Source organism: Agelaius tricolor, unplaced genomic scaffold (assembly GCF_023055355.1).
Source record: "Agelaius tricolor isolate 1412-34295 unplaced genomic scaffold, bAgeTri1.0.p SCAF_34, whole genome shotgun sequence".
In the NCBI taxonomy this organism is placed as follows: Eukaryota; Metazoa; Chordata; class Aves; order Passeriformes; family Icteridae; genus Agelaius; species Agelaius tricolor.
In genome coordinates, this window is record NW_027269294.1 from 1,045,237 (window position 1) to 1,067,640 (window position 22,404).

The window sequence follows — 22,404 nt, forward strand, 5'->3', positions numbered from 1 at the left end:
TATTTCTATTTATAATTTGCTCTCTAGTACGTGATAACATACCTGCTCCTGCACCGCAGTGGGGCTCCCTCTCCTGGGCACCTCGGGGTGCCCCCAACGGCATCAGAGCCCCGAGTCTTCACCCCCCCCCTTTTCCTCTAGTTAGAAACTACACTGGAACTTTTTTCTGGAAACAAAGACATGACCTAAATCCTCTCCCCATGTCCTAGACAGATAGATGTTCAGTTCTTAGTTGACTGGGCAGCAGTTTCTTCAATAGAATGATAAACAATATGGAAACGTTTTAGCTACAAGCAAATAGGCAAATCGGAACAAGGTCCTGGTGGCCAGCCACTGCAGTTCTTCTGAAGCAATTTTTTAAACAATCAAATACTGATACCACAAAAAATAAAGCAAAAAGCTGACTACTGGCTAAGAAAGAAGGAAAAATTAACTTTTGACGACAACAACAACATTCCAAGGACACAGGCTTTTTTCCAATCTCAGACCTTATTACTACTACCTCTCTTGGGAATTCTCATCGTGGATCCCAAAAGGAATAAATCCCTCAGCGTGTCCTAAAGCACCAAGGAGCTACCTACAAGTGAAGGTGGCTACTTTCAGTGCAGACACAGCTGATGACACAGCAGCAGCACAGTTCTGTGCTGCACAGGGATAGTACTGTCTCCTCTTCTCCAGCAGCTGACTCTCTCCTGCCATGGCTTCTGTAAATGCATCAGAGCACAACCTTAAACACAAACAGGCAAGAAAACACCATCCGAAGTCTTTCATTAAGCAGTACAAGAAGGGTTCCAAGCAGAGACCAACAGAATTTCAAGGAAGCAGTATGCAATTAAACCCCCTCAGATTTGTTCAAGTAGCCGGCAAAATGGAACCATTCAGAAATGACAAAGAAAACCCCCCCAAGTATTTATACAGGAGTCCTTAATGTCAGAAAGGGGATGACAGGTTATGTTCAGATAAGATGAATGTTTATTTGGATCTATAAATAAACTTCTCTCGTGGTCCTTTGCCAAAAAATAGAACCTACAAGTGAACACCTACACCTGCCTAAAGAGACCTAACGAGCCCCTGGCAGCCACCGGCATCAAAGCGCAGTGGATGTTTCTAATCCAGGGGAAGGAGAACAATATCACCTTTTGTTCTCTCCAGTTTGTTTCCTCTGCAGTCCTAGTTGCTCCTTATGATTTTTACAGTCTCTGTATCTTCTCGGGCAGCGCTGAGTCTGACAACCGGGATACGAGAGTCCTTCCCTGCCCTACGGAGAGAACCAGGAAAAAAAGTTCAAAAAAGAACAGGGCAGTTTGAAGTTAATACCTCCGACGAGAAGCAGCACCCGACAAACAGAGCAACGGTGAACAAAGCGTGACACCTCCCTGGGGACAGAAGACTGACAAACTCTCCGGGATTTACAATTCCAGTAACCAAGCCCTTCAGCACAGCAGCCAAGTGTCCCATTAGGTGGTGCTGCACCAAGGAATGATCCCAGAGGTTCCAAAGAGTGAAATGCACGTTATTGTCCAAAGACGTAAAATCTTGCAAAATACCAAAACTACAATAGATCTAAACTACATGGCAAGAGTACAAGTGTTAACTTGAGGAGCTGGAACCATCCAGGTGAGCAACTGCTAACTGGATCCTCAACAGACTTTGAGGAACCCTTCAGGATACAGAAGGGTTTTCCCCAGAAATTGCACAGGCCGAGTTTTGATAGAAGTGCACTTGCCAGATGCTCAGAAACGTCACCCATCCTCCTCCGGGTGTCCTGAGAGAGCTGCGAATGGCTCTCACCTGGTTTGAGCTGGTTCTGTAAGGGCTCAGGCTGAATTTCACCAGATGCAACCAAACTGGGCAACACCCAGTGGGACAGAAGGAACCCAAAGCTTGTTTTACCCAAAGCTTGGGTAAGCAGAGCTCCAGCAAATACTGAGGAAACGGACAGAACGGGGTAACAAATAATAAACATACCTTTTTTTTTTTTAACTTGCCTTTTTTTTTTTTTTTTCAGATGAGCAAAACAATTAAGGAGAAGGTGGAAAACTCACCATGACTGAACATTTCATCACCTGTAAGCTGACCATCCTTAGCATAGAGGACTCCAAATTTAAAATTCACCGATCCCTGGAAAATAAAACCAAATATTATTTGGTGAACAGTCAAACAGAAGACATAAAAATTTGTTTCCTCTAATCTTTGCCTACATCCTACACGTTAGAACATACATTTTATACCATCTCCTACTACACAATAATTTACCTTTAAACTTTGATAGTATAGCATAAAATCATTAACTTAGATGGGTGATCAATTATTATTTAGTTGGTGCTTCAAGTTATTTTTGCTGTCAGGTTCAAAAAAACATGACTTCTTTTTACTGTAACGAGCAATTGATTTAGAAGTCATCAAAAGCCCATCAAAATACAAAGCCGTATTCACCGGATGGGTCTGTGAGCAAGAAGTAGTCAGGCTTGTACTCACCTCTTGCCCTTCAAGAACCAATAAATCCTGTCAACAAAAACAGCATCTTTAGCCCCCTCCTATTAAAGATTCTACAAGGATGATGGTTTTATCGGTGTTTAGAAGTTTGGATTTAAAATGGCAAGATCAATGGATAAAGAGACAGTTTAAGTAGTATTAGATTCTTATTATTATTATTCTTATTAGCTACTGGAAGAAACAAACCATTGGTATCTATACTTAATTACTTCTATTTCCAGGAAATCATAAAGAAAAAGAACCAAACCAAAAAAAGTCACTTCCTACCTTTTGTATCTCAGGATGAAAAATGTCTCTCGGGCTCTTCTCCAGTTTCTCCAGACTCCTGGCACTGAAATGCAAATGAACGAGTGCTTTATAGGAGGGCAAGTGCACATTCCAACCCCGAACCACCAACCGATGGCAGTTACAGCGCTTACAAAATGAATCCTTCCCAGAGCCTCTGGGAAATGGAACGGTTTGTGCAACTGCCATTTCTTCCCCAAAATACTGACTCCCAACACTTCCTAAACTGAGTTTGCATTTTAAAAACAGAAATTAGGGAGACACAGGGTGGAGATCAGGTTGAAATTGATTTCCTTCTAAAGCACAGGGGCTCTGTTCCATCACCCTTCACTTTGGCTCCACACGGAATCACGGGGAGCATTTTAGGAGGGCTCAAGAACCAATTCTATTTCTCTCTTTTTTCTAGTTCTCTCTCTTCCTAAATAATTCAAGGCATGTCAAATGAAAAAGGACAAGTTCAGCATCAAATTCACACTTTTTCCCTTTGTCTGCTCAAGAACAGGCTTTAAAACCACTTCTTGCTGCCTTCAACGGTTAAGACTTGCAAAACAGTTTCGCAAGTTTGATAGGTTTATCATAAAAACCACAGAACGCAAGCTCTGAATGACAGGAAAAGGTACACAGGCAAATATCTCAGCTGATGGTGGCTTATTTGCAAACACAGACCTTAACGGAGATTGCACGGAGAATGTTTCAGTGGGACTCGAAGGGAAAAATATTTTCTGAGTACCCTGTAAACAAGAAAAGCTAGGATATATTACAGGACATACCCACGTGTTCTGCATATTCAAATAGGATTATCAATAAAAACATTTAAGAAGGAAGAAAACCAAGGTAATTTTACTCAGCTATATTTACTGCCGATTTAGAGGGGAAAAAAAAAAAAAAAAAAGTGAACCAGAAACGCCTACAGTAGAACTTTAAACCAATTGCTTGGATAAAAGCAGCTCATGGAACATGAAGTAGAAAAAAAGCGAAACCAGTATCAGACCTGCCTATTTTCTTACCATTGCACAAGAAAATCCGACATCCGACAAGCGGTAGAAAGTCACTGCCTAAAACCGATCCTAGGATGTAACCGAGAACAATGGAGGCATTTGCTAATCTAAACGGAAACCTTTTCCGGACCCTAGTGTCAAATCACACGTTTTGTCTCTCAGCAGCTCGAGGCTGGAGAGCATTTCCCCTGGGGGTCGGGAGGGTAGGGGCACAAGGGGCTGAGTTTGCCGATCGCACCTGTGCCATCAGAAGGATCCTGCCCGGCGCTCCTTGCGCTCGCCATTCTCCGGGCCATCGCTGCTGTTTTACTGCTCAGCGATGCCGCTCCATCCGTTTGCGTGGAAGGAAGAGCCACGAGCACTGAGGCACTCAGCAGCCGTGTCATGCCAGCGATGTCGAGCGCTCTCTGCTCGCAAGGCTGAGCCCGCCGCGGAGCCGCCTCCGCAGCCGCTCGTCCGCCCCCGCCCGCAGCAGCGGCAGCGGCCCGAGGGAGACGGCTGCAGCTCGGCGGCTCCCGCGCCTCCGCCAGCCCGAGGGCAGCCGCCGCACAGTGACCGCGGCAGCGCCCGGCGCCGCTCGCCCGGGGCGGCTCCTGCAGCTCCCGGCCCGCGGCAGCAAAGCACCGCCTGGCGCTCCGCCATCGGCGGGCGGCAGCGCGCCCCGCCCGAGCTGAGCCCCCGCCACCGGGACCGCTGAGCGAGGCCGAGGCACCGGGCGGACGCCCCTTCCGCGCCGCTCGGCTCCGTGCGGGCGGCCGGACGGAGGCTTCGCCCCTCCAGCGTCGCTGCCGCGGCTCCGTCCCGCGTGGCACAGGCGCCGGGAGCTCCCCGCGCCCAGCCCGCTCCCCCGGCACGCGGCCGCCTCGGGCCGCCAGGCACTCCTACGGCGCGTCGGCCGTTGCGTCAGACGCCGCGCTTTACGGCCGCAGGGCCTGCCGGGAGTTGGAGTCTCGGACTGACAGCCACCGCTCCGTTCTCCGCCACCGGGAGCTGCGCTCCCGCCAGGGGATCAAACGGCTCCTTCGCTCCTGGGCGCGGAAGCACCTTAGGCAGCACCGCCCCTCCCGAATGTCCTTTCTTTTCCACTCCAACTCTTTTTTTCACTCTGTTTTTCACCCCCTTTTCCACTTTCGCTCTTTCTTTTTCACTCTCACCCTTTTCCTTTTTCATTTTTTTTCTTCCTTTCTCTTCCTCCTTTTTTTTTTCTTCCTTTCCTGTTTCCTTTTCTTTCTTTCGCTCTTTCTTTCTGTCTTTCTCTATTTCTTTCTTTCTCTCGCTCTCTTCTTGTCTCTCTCTTTCTTTCTTTCTGTCTGTCTTTCTCTATTTCTTTCTCTCTCTCTTTCTTTCTTTCTCTCTGTCTCTCTTTCTCTCTGTCTCTCTTTCTTTCTCTCTATCTCTCTCTGTCTCTCTCTCTGTCTCTGTCTCTCTCTTTGTCTCTCTTTCTTTCTCTCTCTCTTTCTTTCTCTCTGTCTCTCTTTCTGTCTCTCTTTGTCTCTCTGTCTCTCTTTCTGTCTCTCTTTCCGTCTGTCTCTCTTTCTTTCTGTCTCTCTCTGTCTCTCTTTCTTTCTTTCTCTCTCTCTTTCTTTCTTTCTCTCTGTCTCTCTTTCTGTCTCTCTCTCTCTGTCTCTCTTTCTTTCTTTCTCTCTTTCTTTCTTTCTCTCTGTCTCTCTTTCTGTCTCTCTCTCTCTGTCTCTCTTTCTTTCTTTCTCTCTTTCTTTCTTTCTCTCTGTCTCTCTCTCTCTGTCTCTCTTTCTTTCTTTCTCTCTGTCTCTCTTTCTGTCTCTCTTTCACTCTTTCTTTCTTTCTTTCTTTCTTTCTTTCTTTCTTTCTTTCTCTCTTTCTCTCTCTCTTTCTTTCTTTCTCTCTGTCTCTCTTTCTGTCTCTGTCTGTCTCTCTCTCTGTCTCTCTCTCTCTCTCTTTCTTTCTCTCTGTCTCTCTTTCTGTCTCTCTCTCTGTCTCTTTCTTTCTTTCTCTCGCTCTCTTCCTGTCTCTCTCTTTCTTTCTTTCTGTCTTTCTCTATTTCTTTCTCTCTCTCTTTCTTTCTTTCTTTCTTTCTTTCTTTCTTTCTTTCTTTCTTTCTCTCGCTTTCTTTCTTTCTTTCTTTCTTTCTTTCTTTCTTTCTTTCTTTCTTTCTTTCTCTATTTCTTTCTCTATTTCTTTCTCTCTCTCTTTCTCTTCCTGTCTCTCTCTTTCTTTCTTTCTTTCTCTATTTCTTTCTCTATTTCTTTCTCTCTCTCTTTCTCTTCCTGTCTCTCTCTCTCTTTCTTTCTTTCTCTCTCTATTTCTTTCTCTATTTCTTTCTCTATTTCTTTCTCTTGCTCTCTTTCTGTCTCTCTTTATTTCTTTCTCTCTCTCTTTCTTTCTTTCTTCCTTTCCTTTTTCCTTTTCTTTCTGTCTCTCTTTCTTTCTTTCTTTCTGTCTCTATTTCTCTCTTTCTTTCTCTCTCTCTCTCTCTCTTTCTTTCGCTCTCTTTCTGTCTCTCTCTTTCTGTCTCTTTCTCTCTGTCTCTCTCTCTTTCTTTAATTCTTTCTCTCTTTCTTTCGCTGTATTTCTAATCTTGGCTTTCCATTCTAGCTTTAGAATAAAAAAAAGCAGCAGTAGAAACGTTCAGGCGACTGGGGAGTGCAAAAAACCCCAAAACGGCAATGATTTTAGGAAAACTATTTCCTCCATGGGAGCCTGAAATTTTCTACAGCTGCAGGTAACATAGAGCTTTTATTTCTTCTTCTATATAGATTATACTTTATACTCTATTTATACATCGCCCCCTGCCGTCTGCTTTGGCACACTGCAGGCACAGCGCCCCCTGCCGTCTGCTTTGTCGCACTGCAGGCAGAGCGCCCCCTGCCGTTTGCTTTGGCGCACTACAGGCACAGCGCCCCCTGCCGTCTGCATGGGCGCACTGCAGGCAGAGTGCCGCCTAATGACGTCAGCCCGTCGACACGGCGCCCCGCCCAGGACACGCCCACTCGGGCGGCCGTTGCCATCTTGTACGGCACCCCGTGTCGGCCAGGGCGCCGCCAGCCTGTACGGCACAATTTTACGGCAGTCGCGCTTTACGGCACCTTTTGCGACAGTTGCGCTTTACGGCACCTTTTGCGACAGTCGCGCTTTACGGCACCTTTTGCGACAGTCGCGCTTTACGGCACCTTTTGCGACAGCCGCGCTTTACGGCACCTTTTGCGACAGCCGCGCTTTGCGGCAGCTTTACGACAGTCGCGCTTTACGGCACCTTTTGCGACAGCCGCGCTTTACGGCTGTTTTACGACAGTCGCGCTTTACGACACCTTTTGCGACAGTCGCGCTTTACGGCTGTTTTACGACAGTCGCGCTTTACGGCACCTTTTGCGACAGTCGCGCTTTGCGGCAGTTTTACGACAGTCGCGATTTACGGCACCTTTTGCGACAGTCGCGCTTTGCGGCACCTTTTGCGACAGTCGCGCTTTGCGGCAGCTTTACGACAGTCGCGCTTTACGGCACCTTTTGCGACAGTCGCGCTTTGCGGCAGTTTTACGACAGTCGCGCTTTGCGGCACCTTTTGCGACAGTCGCGCTTTACGGAAGCTTTTGCGACAATCGCGCTTTACGGCTGTTTTACGACAGTCGCGCTTTACGGCACCTTTTGCGACAGTCGCGCTTTGCGGCACCTTTTGCGACAGTCGCGCTTTGCGGCAGTTTACGACAGTCGCGCTTTGCGGCACCTTTTGCGACAGTCGCGCTTTACGGCAGCTTTTGCGACAGTCGCGCTTTACGGCACCTTTTGCGACAGTCGCGCTTTACGGCACCTTTTGCGACAGCCGCGCTTTGCGGCAGTTTTACGACAGTCGCGCTTTACGGCACCTTTTGCGACAGCCGCGCTTTACGGCACCTTTTGCGACAGTCGTGCTTTATGGCATTACCCTTTATGGAACTTTTATGGTACTTTACAGCACTTTACGGTTTTTATTTTGTTTTTAATCTATTTTTATTTTTTTTAAATTTTTTTTTTTTACTTAATGTTTATTTTTAATTTTTCAAGCTTTTATTTTTCTAATTCTATTTTTTATTTACTTATTATTTTTCATTTTTCTATTTCTAAAGCTTTTTTTTTTTTAATTTTATTTTTTATTTAATTTTTATTTTTTCTATTTCTAAAGCTTTTTTTTTTAATTTAATTCTTTAAAAGTTTTTCCATTTTTAGGGCTTTAATTTTATTTTTTAATTTTATTTTTCAATTTTTAAAACACTTATTTTATTTTTCTAGTTATATTTTTTATTTAATTTTTATTTTTAATTTTTATATTTATAAGGAATTTATTTTATTTTTTTATTTTATTTTTGATTAAATTTATATTTTTTTCTATTTTTAAAGTTTTTATTTTTTTTTTTATGTAGTGCTGCCCAGACCAACTCAAGCTGGTGATTGTGGTGATGTTTGAGGGTCTTGCATTACGGCACTACCTTTTATGGAACTCTTACAGCACTTCACAGTTTTTATTTTGTTTTCCATTTATTTTAAATTAATTTTGTTTTTTTACTTTTATTTAATTTTTATTTTTAATTTTTCTATTTTTAAAGCATTTATATTTTAGTTTTTAATTTTATTTTTTATTTACTTATTATTTTTAATTTTTCTATATTTAACGTTTTTATTTTTTATTTTTTAAATTTACTTACTATTTTTAATTTTTCTATTTCTAAAGATTTTTATTTTTTATTTTTTTAAGTTTAAACTTTTTTATTTTTAAAGCATTTATTTTTTTATTTTTTATTTAATTTTTATTTTTAGTTTTTTTATTTTTAGAGCTTTAATTTTATTTTTTAATTTTATTTTTTATTTTTCTATTTTTAAAGCTTTTATTTTATTTTTCTAATTTTATTTTTTATTTATTTTTTATTTTTAATTTTTCTATTTTTAAAGGTTTTTATTTTTTTTTAATTCAGTGCTGCCCAGACCAACTCAAGCTGGAGATTGTGGTGGTGTTTGAGGGTCTTGCATTACGGCACTACCTTTTATGGAACTCTTACAGCACTTTACAGCACTTTACAGTTTTTGTTTTGTTTTTCATTTATTTTAAATTAATTTTGTTTTTTTACTTTTATTTAATTTTTATTTTTAATTTTTCTATTTTTAAAGCATTTTATTACATTTCATTTGGTGCTGCCCAAACCTGCTGTAGTGCATTTTTATACTTTATAATACTTTGAAGTCATTTTGTTTTGTATCCCCATATTTTTCCCAAATGGTTTATCCCAAACTGTACCCCCCTCCTTCTCCCTGTGTTATCCCTCTCCCGGGATGAGATCATCCCCAAACCCCGACCCTGGCTCTCTGTCAATCACTCAGCCTCCCATCCCCTCCATGCAGAAGTTTCGGTCTAAGTCGTCCAGTGATCAGCCAGAGGCCAGGGGTCAGCCCCCCGAGCCTTGCCCCATACGCTGTCCTGTATGTCTATGCCCCAGCATCCATCCCTTAGGGTCACTTACTGGTTGGTAAAATGTTATCTACTTTGGGTTTCCACCTCCCTTTAAATGTAACCTTGGCACATCTCCCTGGGGCTTGGCAGGAGGCCCCTGAGGTGCAGGAGCTCCTTTGGGACTCCTAATAAAACCTTGGATTAACCCCTGCTAAGAGTCGGCCCTTTATCATCTACCGCTGTCTCTGGTGTCTCTTGTGCTGCACAGGGGCCCAGCCCAGGTGCCCTCAGCACCCTCGGGGCACAGAGAGTGTCTCCCCCCAGCCCAGGTGCCCTCAGTTCCCTCGGGGCACACACAGAGAGTGTCTCCCCCCAGCCCAGGTGCCCTCAGTTCCCTCGGGGCACACACAGAGACTGTCTCGCCCCAGCCCAGGTGCCCTCAGTACCCTCGGAGCACAGACAGTGTCTCCCCCCAGCCCAGGTGCCCTCAGTACCCTCGGGGCACAGACAGTGTCTCCCCCCAGCCCAGGTGCCCTCAGTACCCTCGGGGCACAGACAGTGTCTCCCCCCAGCCCAGGTGCCCTCAGTACCCTCGGGGCACAGACAGTGTCTCCCCCCAGCCCAGGTGCCCTCAGCACCCTCAGGGCACAGACAGTGTCTCCCCCCAGCCCAGGTGCCCTCAGCACCCTCAGGGCACAGACAGTGTCTCCCCGCTCTCGGCCGTGTCAGGGCTGCCCCCCGGTGTCTGACGACTCGGGACCGGCCGAGGGTTACTGGGAGGCTCACACAAACCCGGTCGGCCGCTGATTGTGGCGGTGTTTGAGGGTCCCCAGGACGAGGGAAGAGACGAGAATCTTGACTCCACCTCTCAGAAGGCTGAAATATTATTTTATGATCTCTATTATATTAAAAGAAAATGAGATAGTAGAACTATACTAAAAGAGCAAGGAGACATCAGAAAGCTGGAAAAGAATGAATAATAAAAACCTGGGACTGCTCACAGCCCCGACGCAGCTGGACCATGATTGGTCATCAAGTAGACACTGCACAGGAGACCAATCCAAGATGCCCCTGTTGCTAAACCATCTCCAGCCCACACTCCACAGCCAGCAGATCGTTATTGGTTCCATTTCTGTTCTGAGGCTTCTCAGGAGAAAAATCCCAGCAAAAGGATTTTCATCAAACACGTCAGTGCCAGGTGATGGCACAGGCAGCATCGGCCGGCCGAGGTCACTGTGTCATCCCTGCCAGCCCAGGTGTCACAGCAAGGAGGAGAGAGTTCACCCTGTGCTCACCCTGCAATACAGAGCAATACAACACAACACACATATTAACACAAGATGATAACCTTTTTCTATTTTCTTTACATGTGGATTTATTGTTACACGAAACCCAAAACAACAAAAGCACGCAAAAAACAACACTCATCTACAATTAACACCCCCTTTAGATGACACACGAAGTCACCATCCCTCTCATCACAACTGCTAAATTACACCCCAGCAATCATTGGTTCTCGGGAACATGGTTCCCGGGAGCCTCAAAAAAATCTTCCTGCCTGACAAAAACCCCGGTCCCTGGACAGTCCGCGCCCAAACTCTGGTGATGAACGTCACCTCACAGACCGACCGGGACCGAGAAAAAAAAAACAGACGGGGGGGGGGGAAACCCAGCTGGGGATTTTTTATTCTAAATTTGAAAATGAGTTGAAAAACTTGAAAAGCAAAAGTCACACACACAAGGTTAAATCCAGTAATCCAGTCGGCATGCGCTGACACACGCAGAGATGAGCAGACGCAGACAGACACAGACACGTGCTCTCACACATGCTCACACGCTCTTCCCACTTACACACTCGCTGCGGCCCTTACTCGAGACGCTGAAGAACGTGCTGCCACACATCTTCTGGCTGCGCTCCTTGACGTCAGTTGGTAGGTTCTGGGGAAATCGGTAGCCTCGGGGACCTGTGAGACGACAGGAAGCGGTCAACGAGTGCCTATCTGACAGCTAGGACTTGTCTCCACTCTGGACCAATAAGTTTTCTACCCAAAATCCCATAAAAGACAGATGAACAGTAAAGTTTTTATAACTCTTCTACCTGACTGTGACTACGTGCCCGGGCAGGGCAGCTCCAACCATAAGTGGTACAATATAAGTACACACAACAATCTAAGTCGATGCATACAGTGCAAGTGTACATAGAGGGTAGGTACATACAGTATAAGCCAGCACAGGTACACACAATATAAGCCAGGACTTGAGATAACTCGCTGGAAGATGAATTCTTGAGTCCTATACCCTTGAGAAGATGGAACCTATAGAAGTACTGCAGTCACATGAGGAGGGTGCAAGACACTCCCTCTAGCAGTCCAAGAAAATGGCATGGAAAAAAAGGCACTACCAAAGCTGGTAGTGAGAAGGAAGATGGATGAGAACATCTTGTCCGTTTGAGACATTCCTGTCTCAAAGAGTAAAAATGTAAAGATGCCAGAATAAGGGATATCCAGAAAGGAATGTGAGTAGAATACAGCCTATATGGCACAGAATAGTGCCGATAAAGCATTGAGACGTAATAAAGGCCTATGACGTGGAAGACAACGGACACAGACACGGACAACACAGACACGGACAACATAGACACAGAGACAAGTGGCAACTGCCTGGCACTGTCCCCTTAGGCACCCGAGATGCCTAGCGCAAGATGTGCCAGAGGCTGATGATGCCAAAGGAGAGGAAGCCCTATGACGATAGCATGTGATGATGAAATGTAACTCGTTAAAAGAAGTTAGTGCCAAAGCAGTTAAGAGGATGCTCGAGAGGCTCAGCGAGCCTAGAGAAGGAAGCCGACGGCCGGGTGACCGTGGCTGTAGCTCCGGACGTGAAGGCGAGCTCCTCGGGGGAATGATCCGTGACGACGTCGGGCCGAGGAAGGCGGACGACGCAAAGTTCACGAGAATGCTGAGATGGGTCGGAACTGCCCTGCCCAGCAAAGGCTCTGGTCAGGCTGAGGAGAAACCCTCTCCCTTTTCTTCCAGAGAGCTGGTCCCACTACAGACCTCTCCGCTAAGCTGACATCAAATTGCCCTCTGTGATAGTAAAGGTTTTTCCCCTTCTCCCAACTGCTGGCCCCGACACTTAGCTTTTGGAAAAGGAGCAGACAAAATCCATCCTCGGTCGGACGTGGATGGTGAAATGTGCTCCGTGTGTGCCTCGGTGCTGTCGTTTCCAACCTTTGGCTACGAGGCTCCTCAGGGTACCTAAGACAAAACAGAAAAGGTGACTATTGCCGTCAAAAACAGTAATCCCTGGGGCTCCTCCGCACCCCTGCCCCGGCCCACCTCAAATCTTGATTTGACTCCAGAGGGTGCCCAGAAGATACCTGCAAAAAGAATAGGTACACACTTAGCATGCTGCTGTGTAACACTCACCTGTGAGTCAGCCTGCCTAAACACCGACTCACCTGCCCTCCTCTGTTCCTTGGCATGCCTAGGGCAGCGACAGCACCTGCAAAGAAACAAAGCAGAAAAGCATGCTGAGACACTGTGAAAACACAACCTCCCAAATCTGACAAGGATGCCACACTGATACCTTAAGCTGCACACAGCTGGAATGGGCATGCCCGGCCAGGATAGACGGCAAGTGGACCACCTAAAATAAAAAGTGGAGATGCTAAGAGCTGCACCAGAAACTGAGACATCAGCAAAAACAACTGCTTCTGTACACTACTCAATGCTCACCTCGCCCACTCGGCCTTGACTTCCTAAAAAGAGAGCCATCATTTATGCTCTCTCTACAGAGACAAACAGTGACTGACCTGCTCGGGGGAATCCCCTCACCCGGGATGGGGGGCTCTGCCCTGGATTTCATCCTTCTGCACCTGAAAGAAAGGACAAAAATCAAAGAGCTGCAGGATAACTTAAGAGCTCCAGACATCTTGTGCCCATCTGCAAATCCCACCTAGAGTCCAACGACACCCCACATTACAAACATCAAGTCCCCGGGACTTCTCCTATTGCACCAGGCTATGCAGCAAGGCAGAGCAGCTCCAGCACAAATGTGTGCAGACACCCGTGACACAGGACAGGACAAACAACGGGGACACAACAGGAACAGAAATCTCTGGGTAAGGAAAATGACAGCGAGCACCAAGAGGATGCAAAATTAGAGGACCGAGGTGAAACTGATGGCAGGCTGATGAAGTTCAGAGAACCCTGGAGGAACAAGATGCTAACTGAATGATTTATTCCAAGAACTGCAAAGATGGATGCCCGAGAATCAGACCGGTCAGAAGCCTCTACCTGTCCCCACATTCTTACAAGTCCTAATCCATCATAACAGAACCTTGCAGGGTGCAGCTGTCCATACAGCTCAGAACAAGACCTGAAAAGACATCTGACCGGATGCTTCGAAAAAGAGTTGCCATTCTGATACCTGTCTGAGCTGCCGAGTTAAAAGTTCCATGGCATCGGTGCCAGGGCAAGGAACGCTGAGAGTACAGATACTAAGACTGGTGCCAAGGTTTCTGACAGGCCCCTCAAAGGGCTATGATAAAAGACATGAGATATCCAACAACACATAATACACAAAAGACAAGGGACACAATACACACTGGGACTGCTCTGCCCCGCTCACCTCAGCACTGGGATCAAAAGTGAGATTTTGCTTTTATGGGGCCTAAGGGGCCACTTCATGGACACCCCCCCACCTCCAAAGCTACTCACCTCCAAAGCGGACTCAAATTCCCCCCTCCCAGTAATTCCCAAACCAGCACCCTGCTTTCATCCCCCCTGGGGGTCGTGGCCCTCTACTTCTCTCTCAGACATCTGGGGATGCCGGTCTCAGGTGCAAAGAAAGGCCACCTCGTCAGCTGGGAAGGTCCTGCTGGCACCGGGCTGGTGTCTCTTAGACAGCTGTATTAAAGAAAACCAAACATCAATGCCTGATCGTGGCACCACATTGGCCAAAACCCCACAAGTCTGCTCCTCACCCTTCTCCTAAGAACGCTCAGCTGCTTGGACCGCACGCTTCGGGCACACTCAGAGACCAAGGCCGTTGCCACAGGGGACGCCTGGGTTAAGAGGAGATGAGGTGATTTGGCACGGCTGAAACCTGAGTGGACCCTCGCTCCTCCCCCCTACATCCCTGACTCACCACAACTCCTGGGCAGCTGCCGAAGGCCACCTGGATGGCACCTTTAAATAGAAAAGTTTAGGGCTTCATCACCAAGTCCTGTAATGCATCCACAGGGCTCATATTTGCAGGAAACCCGGTACATCGGCCGGCTGGTGACAGGGGCTTGGCATACTCCGAGTGGATTGCCTAAAGTGCACAAACGAGAACGGAAGCTTAGAGCTGCACCAGAAATTGAGACCTGAGCAATAACAACTACTGCTCTCCACTGCTCACCTTGACAGCTGGTATCCACATCTGCTTCCTAAAAAGAAAGACAAAGAACAGTGCTGTAACAGAGTCACCATATACACTTCTGCTGCAGAGACAAACGGTGCCTCACCTGCACGGGGGAAACCCCTCACTCGGGATGGGGCCCTCTGGCACACATTTAATCCATCTGAATCTGAAAAAAAAGTTAGGACAAGAGTCAAACTGTTGCAGGATAACTTAGGAGCTCCAGACGTCTGGTGCCCATCTACAAATCCCATCTAGAGTCCCACTACACCCCACATTACAAACTCCCAGGGACTTCTCCTACTGCACCAGGCTATGCGGCAGGGCAGAGCAGCTCCGGCACAAATGTGTGTGCTGACACCCGTGACACGGGACAGGACGTGACAGACAGGGGGGACACAACAGGAACAGAAATCTCCTGGCAAGGAAAGTGGCTGCAAGGACTCAGAGAATGCAAAAGGAGATGACCGAGGTGAGACTGATGGCAAACTGATGAGGCTCAGAGAACCCTGGAGGAAGATGCTGGCTGAATGATTTATTCCAAGAACTGCAAAGATGGACACCCAGGAATCCTACGGTCAGAATCCTCACCCTAACCTCGCATTCTTACAAAGCCTAATCCGTTGAAATGGAGCATTGCGGAGCACGGCTGTCCGTGCAGCTCAGAACAAGACCTGAAAAGCCACCTGACTGGATGCTTCCAAAGAGAGATGCAATTCTGATGCCTGTCGGAGCTCCTGAGTCAAAGGTTCCATGGCCTGGGCACCAGGCTGAGGAACACTGAGATCACAGATTCTAAGAATGGCACCAAGGTTTCTGACAGGCCCTTCACAGGGCTAAGATAAGAGACATGAGATACCCAAACATCACATAATACACAAAAGACAAGGGACACGATACACACTGGGACTGCTCTGCCCTGCGCACCTCAGCACTGTGATCAAAAGTGAGACTTTCCTTTTACGTGGCCTAAGGGGCCACATCTTGGCTACCCTCATCTCCAGAGACAACTCAACCCCCTCCCCCCCAGGAGCCCCAACCCAGCACCCTGCTTTCATCCCCTCTGTGGGTCGTAGCCCTTGACTTATCTCTTGGACATATGGAAATCCCAGTCCATGTCAGGTGCGAAGGAAGGCCGCCTTGTCAGCTGGGAAGGTCCTGCTGGCACCGGGCCGTTGTCTCTTAGACAGCTATATCAAAGGAAACCAAACATCAATGCCTGATCGTGGCACCACATTGGCCAAAACCCCACAAGTCTGCTACTCACCCTGCTCCTAAGAAGGCCCGGCTCTTCGGGTCGCACGCTCCGGCCGCGCTCGGAGGCCGATGCCATCGTCGTGGGGTGCGCCTGGGTTAAGTGGACAGGAGGTGACGTGGCATTGCTGAAACCTGAGTGGACACTCGCTCCTCCTCCCTACTTCCCTGACTCACCGCAACTCCTCGGCGGTTCCTGACGGCTGCCCGGAACGCAGGGCTCGCGAGAGCGGCAAACCCGGTCTGGCGGCCCGTTGGGGATGGGAGCTTGGCATGCTCCGAGCAGATGGCCTAAGGCACAAAAATGAGAATGGAGACTTAGACTTGCCCCAGGAATTGAGACCTCAGCAACAAGAAAGGCTACTGCTCACCTTACCCTCTTGAACTTGACTGCTGAGATCCTGCTATACTTGCTAAAAATAAAGACAAAGAACAGCGCTGTAACAGGGTCACACTTGACACATCCCCTGCACAGACAAATGGTGACTGACCCGCTATGGGGAACCCCCTCACCCGGGATGGGGTGCTCTGCCATGGATGCAATGCATCTGCACCTGCAAGAGAGTTAGAACATATGTCAAACACCTGCAGGATGACTCAAAAGCTGCAAACACCTTATATCAATCTAGGAACAGCATCTAGAGTCCAAGTACACCCCACATGAAAAATTTCAACTCCCCAGGGCTTGTCCTATTACAAAAGGCTATGCAGCAGGGCAGAGCAGCTCCGGCACAAATATGTGCAGACACCTGTGACACAGGACAGACAGGACACAACAAACAATGGGCACACAACACAGACAGAAATCTCTTGGCAAAAAGGATTACTGCGAACAACGAGAGCATGCCAAATGAGATGACTGAGGTGAGACTGATGGCAAGCTGATGTGGCTCAGAAAACACTGATGGAAGAAGATGCTAACTGAATGATTTATTCCAAGAACTGCAAAGATGGATGCCCGAGAATCAGACCGGTCAGAAGCCTCTACCGGTCCTCACATTCTTTCAAGTCCTAATCTGCCATAATGGATCCTGGCAGGGCATAGCTGGCCATACAGCTCAGAACAAGACCTGAAAAGACATCTGACTGGATGCTTCCAAAGAGAGATGCAATTCTGATACATGTCTGAGCTCCCCAGGCAAAGGTTGTAAGGCATGGGTGCCAGGCCAAGAAATGCAGAGATCACAGACGATAAGAACAATGCCAAGGTTTCTGACAGGACCCTGAAAAGGCTAAGGTAAGAGACATGAGATACCCAAACAACACATAATGCACAATAGACAAGGGACATCATACACACCGGGACCGCTCTGCCCAGCGCACCTCAGCACTGTGATCAAAAGTGAGATTTTGCTTTTATGGGGCCTAAGGGGCCACTTCATGGACACCCCCCCACCTCAAAGGGGACTCAAAAACCCGTCGCAGTATTTCCCAAACCAGCACCCTGCTTTCATCCCCCCTGTGGGACATAGCCCTCTACTTCTCTCTCAGACATCTGGGGATGCCGGTCTCAGGTGCAAAGAAAGGCCACCTCGTCAGCCGGGAAGGTCCTGCTGGCACCGGGCTGGTGTCTCTTAGACAGCTGTATTAAAGAAAACCAAACATCAATGCCTGATCGTGGCACCACATTGGCCAAAACCCCACAAGTCTGCTCCTCACCCTTCTCTTAAGAACGCTCAGCTGCTTGGGCCGCACGCTTCGGGCACACTCAGAGACCGAGGCCGTTGCCACAGGGGACACCTGGGTTAAGAGGAGATGAGGTGATTTGGCACGGCTGAAACCTGAGTGGACCCTCGCTCCTCCCCCCTACATCCCTGACTCACCACAACTCCTGGGCAGCTGCCGAAGGCCACCCGGATGGCACCTTTAAATAGAAAAGTTTAGGGCTTCATCACCAAGTCCTGTAATGCATCCACAGGGCTCATATTTGCAGGAAACCCGGTGCATCGGCCGGCTGGTGACAGGGGCTTGGCATACTCCGAGTGGATTGCCTAAAGTGCACAAACGAGAACGGAAGCTTAGAGCTGCACCAGAAATTGAGACCTGAGCAATAACAACTACTGCTCTCCACTGCTCACCTTGACTGCTGGTATCCACATTTACTTCCTAAAAAGAAAGACAAAGAACAGTGCTGTAACAGAGTCACCATATACACTTCTGCTGCAGAGACAAACGGTGCCTCACCTGCACGGGGGAAACCCCTCACTCGGGATGGGGCCCTCTGGCACACATTTAATCCATCTGAATCTGAAAAAAAAGTTAGGACAAAACTCAAACTGTTGCAGGATAATTTAAGAGCTCCAGACGTCTTGTGTCCATCTACAAATCCCATCTAGAGTCCCAGTACACCCCACATTACAAACTCCCAGGGACTTCTCCTACTGCACCAGGCTATGCGGCAGGGCAGAGCAGCTCCGGCACAAATGTGTGTGCTGACACCCGTGACACGGGACAGGACGTGACAGACAGGGGGGACACAACAGGAACAGAAATCTCCTGGCAAGGAAAGTGGCTGCAAGGACTCAGAGAATGCAAAAGGAGATGACCGAGGTGAGACTGATGGCAAACTGATGAGGCTCAGAGAACCCTGGAGGAAGATGCTGGCTGAATGATTTATTCCAAGAACTGCAAAGATGGACACCCAGGAATCCTACGGTCAGAATCCTCTCCCTAACCTCGCATTGTTACAAATGCCTAATCCGTCATAACGGAGCACTGAGGAGCATGGCTGTCTGTGCAGCTCAGAACAAGACCTGACAAGCCACCTGACTGGATGCTTCCAAAGAGAGATGCAATTCTGATGCCTGTCTGAGCTCCCGAGTCAAAAGGTCAATGGCCTGGGTACCAGGCCAAGGAATGCAGAGATTACAGATGCTAACAATGATGCCAGGGTTTCTGCTAGGCTCCTCAAAGGCCTAAGGTAAAGGACATGACACATCCAACCACACAGAACACACAATAGACAAATGACACAGTACACACCGGCACTGCTCTGCCCTGCGCACCTCAGCACTGTGATCAAAAGTGAGACTTTGCTTTTATTTCCCCCCCAGGCCTAAGGGGCCGCTTCGTGCACACCCCCGTCTCCAAAGTGGACTCAAAAACCCCTCCCGGTGGGTCCCTGCCCTGCGCCCTGGTTTCATCCCCTCTGTGGGTCGTGGCCCTCTACTTATCTCTCAGACATCTGGGGATGCCGGTCTGTGTCAGGTGCAAGGGAAGGCTGCCTCGACAGCTGGGAAGGTCCTGCTGGCACTCTTGTTAAACAACTTCCTGTTGTTTCTTCGTCTGCTCCAATAAACAAAATATCAAGGCATAACCTCAGCAGCACATTGGCCAAAACCCAACAATTCTGCCACTCACTCTTTTCCCAAGAATGCCCGGCTCCTGGGGCCGCACGCTTCAGCCGCACTCGGAGGCTGACGCCATCGTCGTGGGGCATGCCTGGGCTAAGAGGAGACGAGGTGATGTGGCGCTGCTGAAACCTGAGCGGAGCCTCGCTCCTCCTCGCTACTTCCCTGACTCACCGCAACTCCTCGGCCATTGCTGAAGGCTACCCTGGTGACACCTTTAAACAGAAAAGGCAGAGGCTTCATCGCCGAGTCCCGGGATTCTTCCCCAGGGCTCGGGAGAGCGGCAAACCCGGCGTGTCGGCCGGTTGGTGACTGGGGCTTGGCCTACTCCGAGTGGATTGCCTAAAGTGCAGAAACAGGAACGGATGCTTAGAGCTGCACCACAAAGTGAGACTGGAGCAATAACAACTGCTTCTGTACGCTACTCAATGCTCACCTTGCCCATCTCACCTTGCCTGCTGATGTCCAGCTTCCTAAAAAGAAAAAGAACAGAGCTGTAACAGAGTCACACTTGACACTCCCCCTGCAGAGACAAACGGTGACTGACCTGCTCAGGGGAACCTCCTCACTCGGGATGGGCGGATGGATTTTGCCCTGGATTTTATCCTTCTGCATCTGAAAGAAAGCGAGGACAAACGTCAAAGGGCTGCAAGATATCTTCACAGCTCCAAACATCTTCTGTCTATCTAGGAATATCATCTAGAGTCCGGCCACACCCCACAAACTGCGTGTCCCTGAGCCTTGTCCTGTTGCAGCAGCCTCTGCGGCAGGGCAGAGCAGCTCCGGCACAAACATGTGCAGACACCCGTGACACAGAACGTGACAAACGGGGGGACGTTAAACACGACACATTATGCTTGTGGTGAGGGCCTCGAGGGGAAAAGGCAAAAGGGACCCCAAAGACACAGTAGGTAACACGGTACACCCGACAACACGACGTGGACCGGAACTGCTCTGCCCTGCCCGCCTGCACGCTGCCATCAAATGTGGAGTCTCTCCCCTTAGCTGTCCTAAGAGGCCCCTTGGAGAAGATTGCTTTTCCCTCTGCTAATTTTTCAATCTGTCCCAGGAACTCCCAACCCGCTGCTCTCCCTTCTCCAGGCCGTGACCCAGACTTATCTTTTGGATGATCAGTGATGTGAATCCACGTTGCACCTGAAATGAGTCTGCCTCGGAGGGCCCTGCGATCACCTGTTAGCCTCTCGGTCAGCTACAATAAAGAAAACCAAAACCAAAGTATGAGTTCAGAGTTATGTGGGCCAAATCCCAGCAAGTCAGCTACTTGCCCTCTCCTGAGTGTGCCTGGCTCCTTCAGGCTCCACCTTCATCCTGATTCCAAGGCTGTGGGCATTATTATGAGTGACACCTGGGTTAGAGAAAAGCAAAGTTCAATGGCATTCCTGTGAGTGCAGTGGACCTTGTGTGAGGAAGACATGGGAATGCCTCTGCTGTGCTTCTGAAAAGCCCTGTGTGGGGGGCCCTCAAATAAACACCCTTTCTCACCCTGCTGCCTGCAAACCCCCCTGCCCCCCAATAACTCCTAACTGGACACCTGCTCACCCTCCCTCTCCCAGTCACAACCCTCAACTCACCTGAAGCCTCCATCTCAAACATCATTTTTGACACTGGGCAGATGCCTCCTGTGACATGATCAATCTGCTGAAAGAAGTGCTGTGCTGGACACAACCTGGGATCTCTGGAAGCTGTGCACCTCCTAAAAACAATAAAAACACAAAACAAGAACAAAACCAGAAATTGCAAATGCACTTTATCACCCCTAAACACAAAATCTGACATTGTCACCTTAAATACTCCCTGTATTCCATGCCATTTTCTTCACAGGATCTTCCAAGCCTCTATTGCTTTAGATGCCCAGAAACACCTGCTGAAAGCAAGCTGAGATAAGCTGAAAGAGCCTCGTCACTGAAATGACAGGAGAGCCCTCACCCCAGCACATCCCAGAGAGGGAATGAAGCCCCTCAGCAAAGGCTGGGGTTAATATACCCCTGATGGTGCCCGCCTCCCATTCCCATGATGCCTGAGAAAAGGGAGGGGGCTAATCCCACTGAATAGAAAAGCCCTCAGAGCAGCTGCAGCTGTTTGGCTCCTCTGACTCAAATCCAAAGGGAGTAAAGGCCTTGTTATAGAAGAAAGCTCTTCAGAAAAATAACAGCGCTTTCTTTTTTGACACAACTACTTGGAGCAGAACAACAGAAAAATGGTAAGACATAAAGCATTGTGTTTAGGTAGCATACCTAGATAAATTGGGTAATTTGCTGTTAACTTACTTAATTAATCTGTGTTTAACAAAAGCCATCTAATAAATTAACACCCAGAACTTCAGCAGCCCAGCTGGCCCTACCAAATCTCTCTGTTGATACATGCAGTAAACAAAACCAAAATCCCAGGAATACCTATCAGAAGTCTAGGAAAGAAACCTCTTGAAATTAATCCTACCTCAAATACAAACCAACCTGTCCAGAAAGTTAGCTTCACTCAAAAAACTATTTACACAGAGTTAATAAGACCAAGAAATAAAACAACACACCATCTACCACCAACGAATACAACAGTGAAGGAGAAAAACCCATGTTTTTTTCTTTTTTTTATTTCAACTAACTTCCTTTATTAGCTAGAACCAAAGATTTTGCCAGGGCTGTAAAAAAACCCAACAACTTCTTTTTCTTCTTCTCCTTCTGAAACGTCCCTTCTCCTTTCCAAATTCCTTACAACTTCTGAGTTTCAATCCAAGCCAAAAGCAAAATTCGTGCGCTTGTGAGTCCGGTGCTCCTGTCAGGTTCTCTGTCTCACTCCACATCTTCTTACACTTTCAGTCTGAACGCTGTCCTGCCCTGATGAGTTTGACAGAAGCATTGGCACATGTTAAGAGAGCATTTCCCTGCCTCCCTCCCTCCCTCCCCAGAGCTGGTTTCCTTAGCGCATTTCAATCGATCCCGAGCCCGCAATGATGCGCGCTCACCTCAAGGCTCACAGCAAGCACGCAGCAGCTCAGGCTGCCTTGGCTCCAGGGCTCTGTGCTTGGATAGCTGAGAAAACTCCCGATGAGCCTCTGTTCCAAGACATTGGAATGCAATTTCCCTGTGCATTTGGTGGCAGCTTTGGGTCCCTCTGGGGGACGGCACCCAGCGTGACCCCCGCCCCTCGCCCGCCCCCCACCTGCTCCTGCACCGCCGTGGGGCTCCCTCTCCCGGGCACCTTG

General features: G+C 48.2%; 2 protein-coding genes across 3 annotated transcripts in view; both read right to left on the bottom strand.

Moving 5' to 3' along the window:
- Window positions 1-412: 412 nt before the first annotated feature.
- LOC139602460 (serine/arginine repetitive matrix protein 3-like) lies at window positions 413-6,674 on the bottom strand. Its single transcript, XM_071452329.1, has 5 exons — window positions 6,540-6,674; window positions 4,018-4,660; window positions 3,448-3,512; window positions 2,764-2,827; window positions 413-2,121 (listed from the first exon to the last, which is right to left on the bottom strand). The coding sequence occupies exons 1-3, from the start codon at window positions 6,672-6,674 to the stop codon at window positions 3,475-3,477; spliced, it is 816 nt and encodes a 271-aa protein (XP_071308430.1). The 3' UTR covers window positions 413-2,121; window positions 2,764-2,827; window positions 3,448-3,474.
- Window positions 6,675-10,042: 3,368 nt separating this feature from the next.
- LOC139602555 (uncharacterized) overlaps window positions 10,043-22,404 on the bottom strand; it is a 125,469-nt gene continuing 113,107 nt past the window's right edge. Inside the window, exons 2-29 of one of the 2 annotated variants that reach the window (XM_071452484.1) lie at window positions 20,777-21,066; window positions 19,732-20,550; window positions 19,621-19,657; window positions 19,359-19,526; window positions 19,195-19,280; window positions 18,019-19,119; window positions 17,913-17,940; window positions 17,812-17,825; window positions 17,658-17,698; window positions 17,494-17,574; window positions 17,366-17,416; window positions 16,348-16,388; window positions 16,206-16,247; window positions 16,012-16,125; window positions 15,848-15,928; window positions 15,667-15,770; window positions 14,687-14,747; window positions 14,581-14,608; window positions 14,326-14,493; window positions 14,162-14,242; window positions 13,946-14,084; window positions 12,989-13,051; window positions 12,763-12,822; window positions 12,635-12,678; window positions 12,513-12,553; window positions 12,231-12,431; window positions 11,046-11,138; window positions 10,043-10,470 (exon numbers count right to left, since the gene is read on the bottom strand). In XM_071452484.1, coding sequence (XP_071308585.1) covers window positions 14,383-14,493; window positions 14,581-14,608; window positions 14,687-14,747; window positions 15,667-15,770; window positions 15,848-15,928; window positions 16,012-16,125; window positions 16,206-16,247; window positions 16,348-16,388; window positions 17,366-17,416; window positions 17,494-17,574; window positions 17,658-17,698; window positions 17,812-17,825; window positions 17,913-17,940; window positions 18,019-18,166 — 945 coding nt within the window. In that variant the 5' untranslated portion in view covers window positions 18,167-19,119; window positions 19,195-19,280; window positions 19,359-19,526; ... (1 more) ...; window positions 19,732-20,550; window positions 20,777-21,066 and the 3' untranslated portion in view covers window positions 10,043-10,470; window positions 11,046-11,138; window positions 12,231-12,431; ... (5 more) ...; window positions 14,162-14,242; window positions 14,326-14,382. Of the gene's footprint in view, window positions 10,471-11,045; window positions 11,139-12,230; window positions 12,432-12,512; window positions 12,554-12,634; window positions 12,679-12,762; window positions 12,823-12,988; window positions 13,052-13,945; window positions 14,085-14,161; window positions 14,243-14,325; window positions 14,494-14,580; window positions 14,609-14,686; window positions 14,748-15,666; window positions 15,771-15,847; window positions 15,929-16,011; window positions 16,126-16,205; window positions 16,248-16,347; window positions 16,389-17,365; window positions 17,417-17,493; window positions 17,575-17,657; window positions 17,699-17,811; window positions 17,826-17,912; window positions 19,120-19,194; window positions 19,281-19,358; window positions 19,527-19,620; window positions 19,658-19,731; window positions 20,551-20,776; window positions 21,067-22,404 lie in introns of those variants that run through there. The other variant, XM_071452485.1, reaches the window with a different exon arrangement.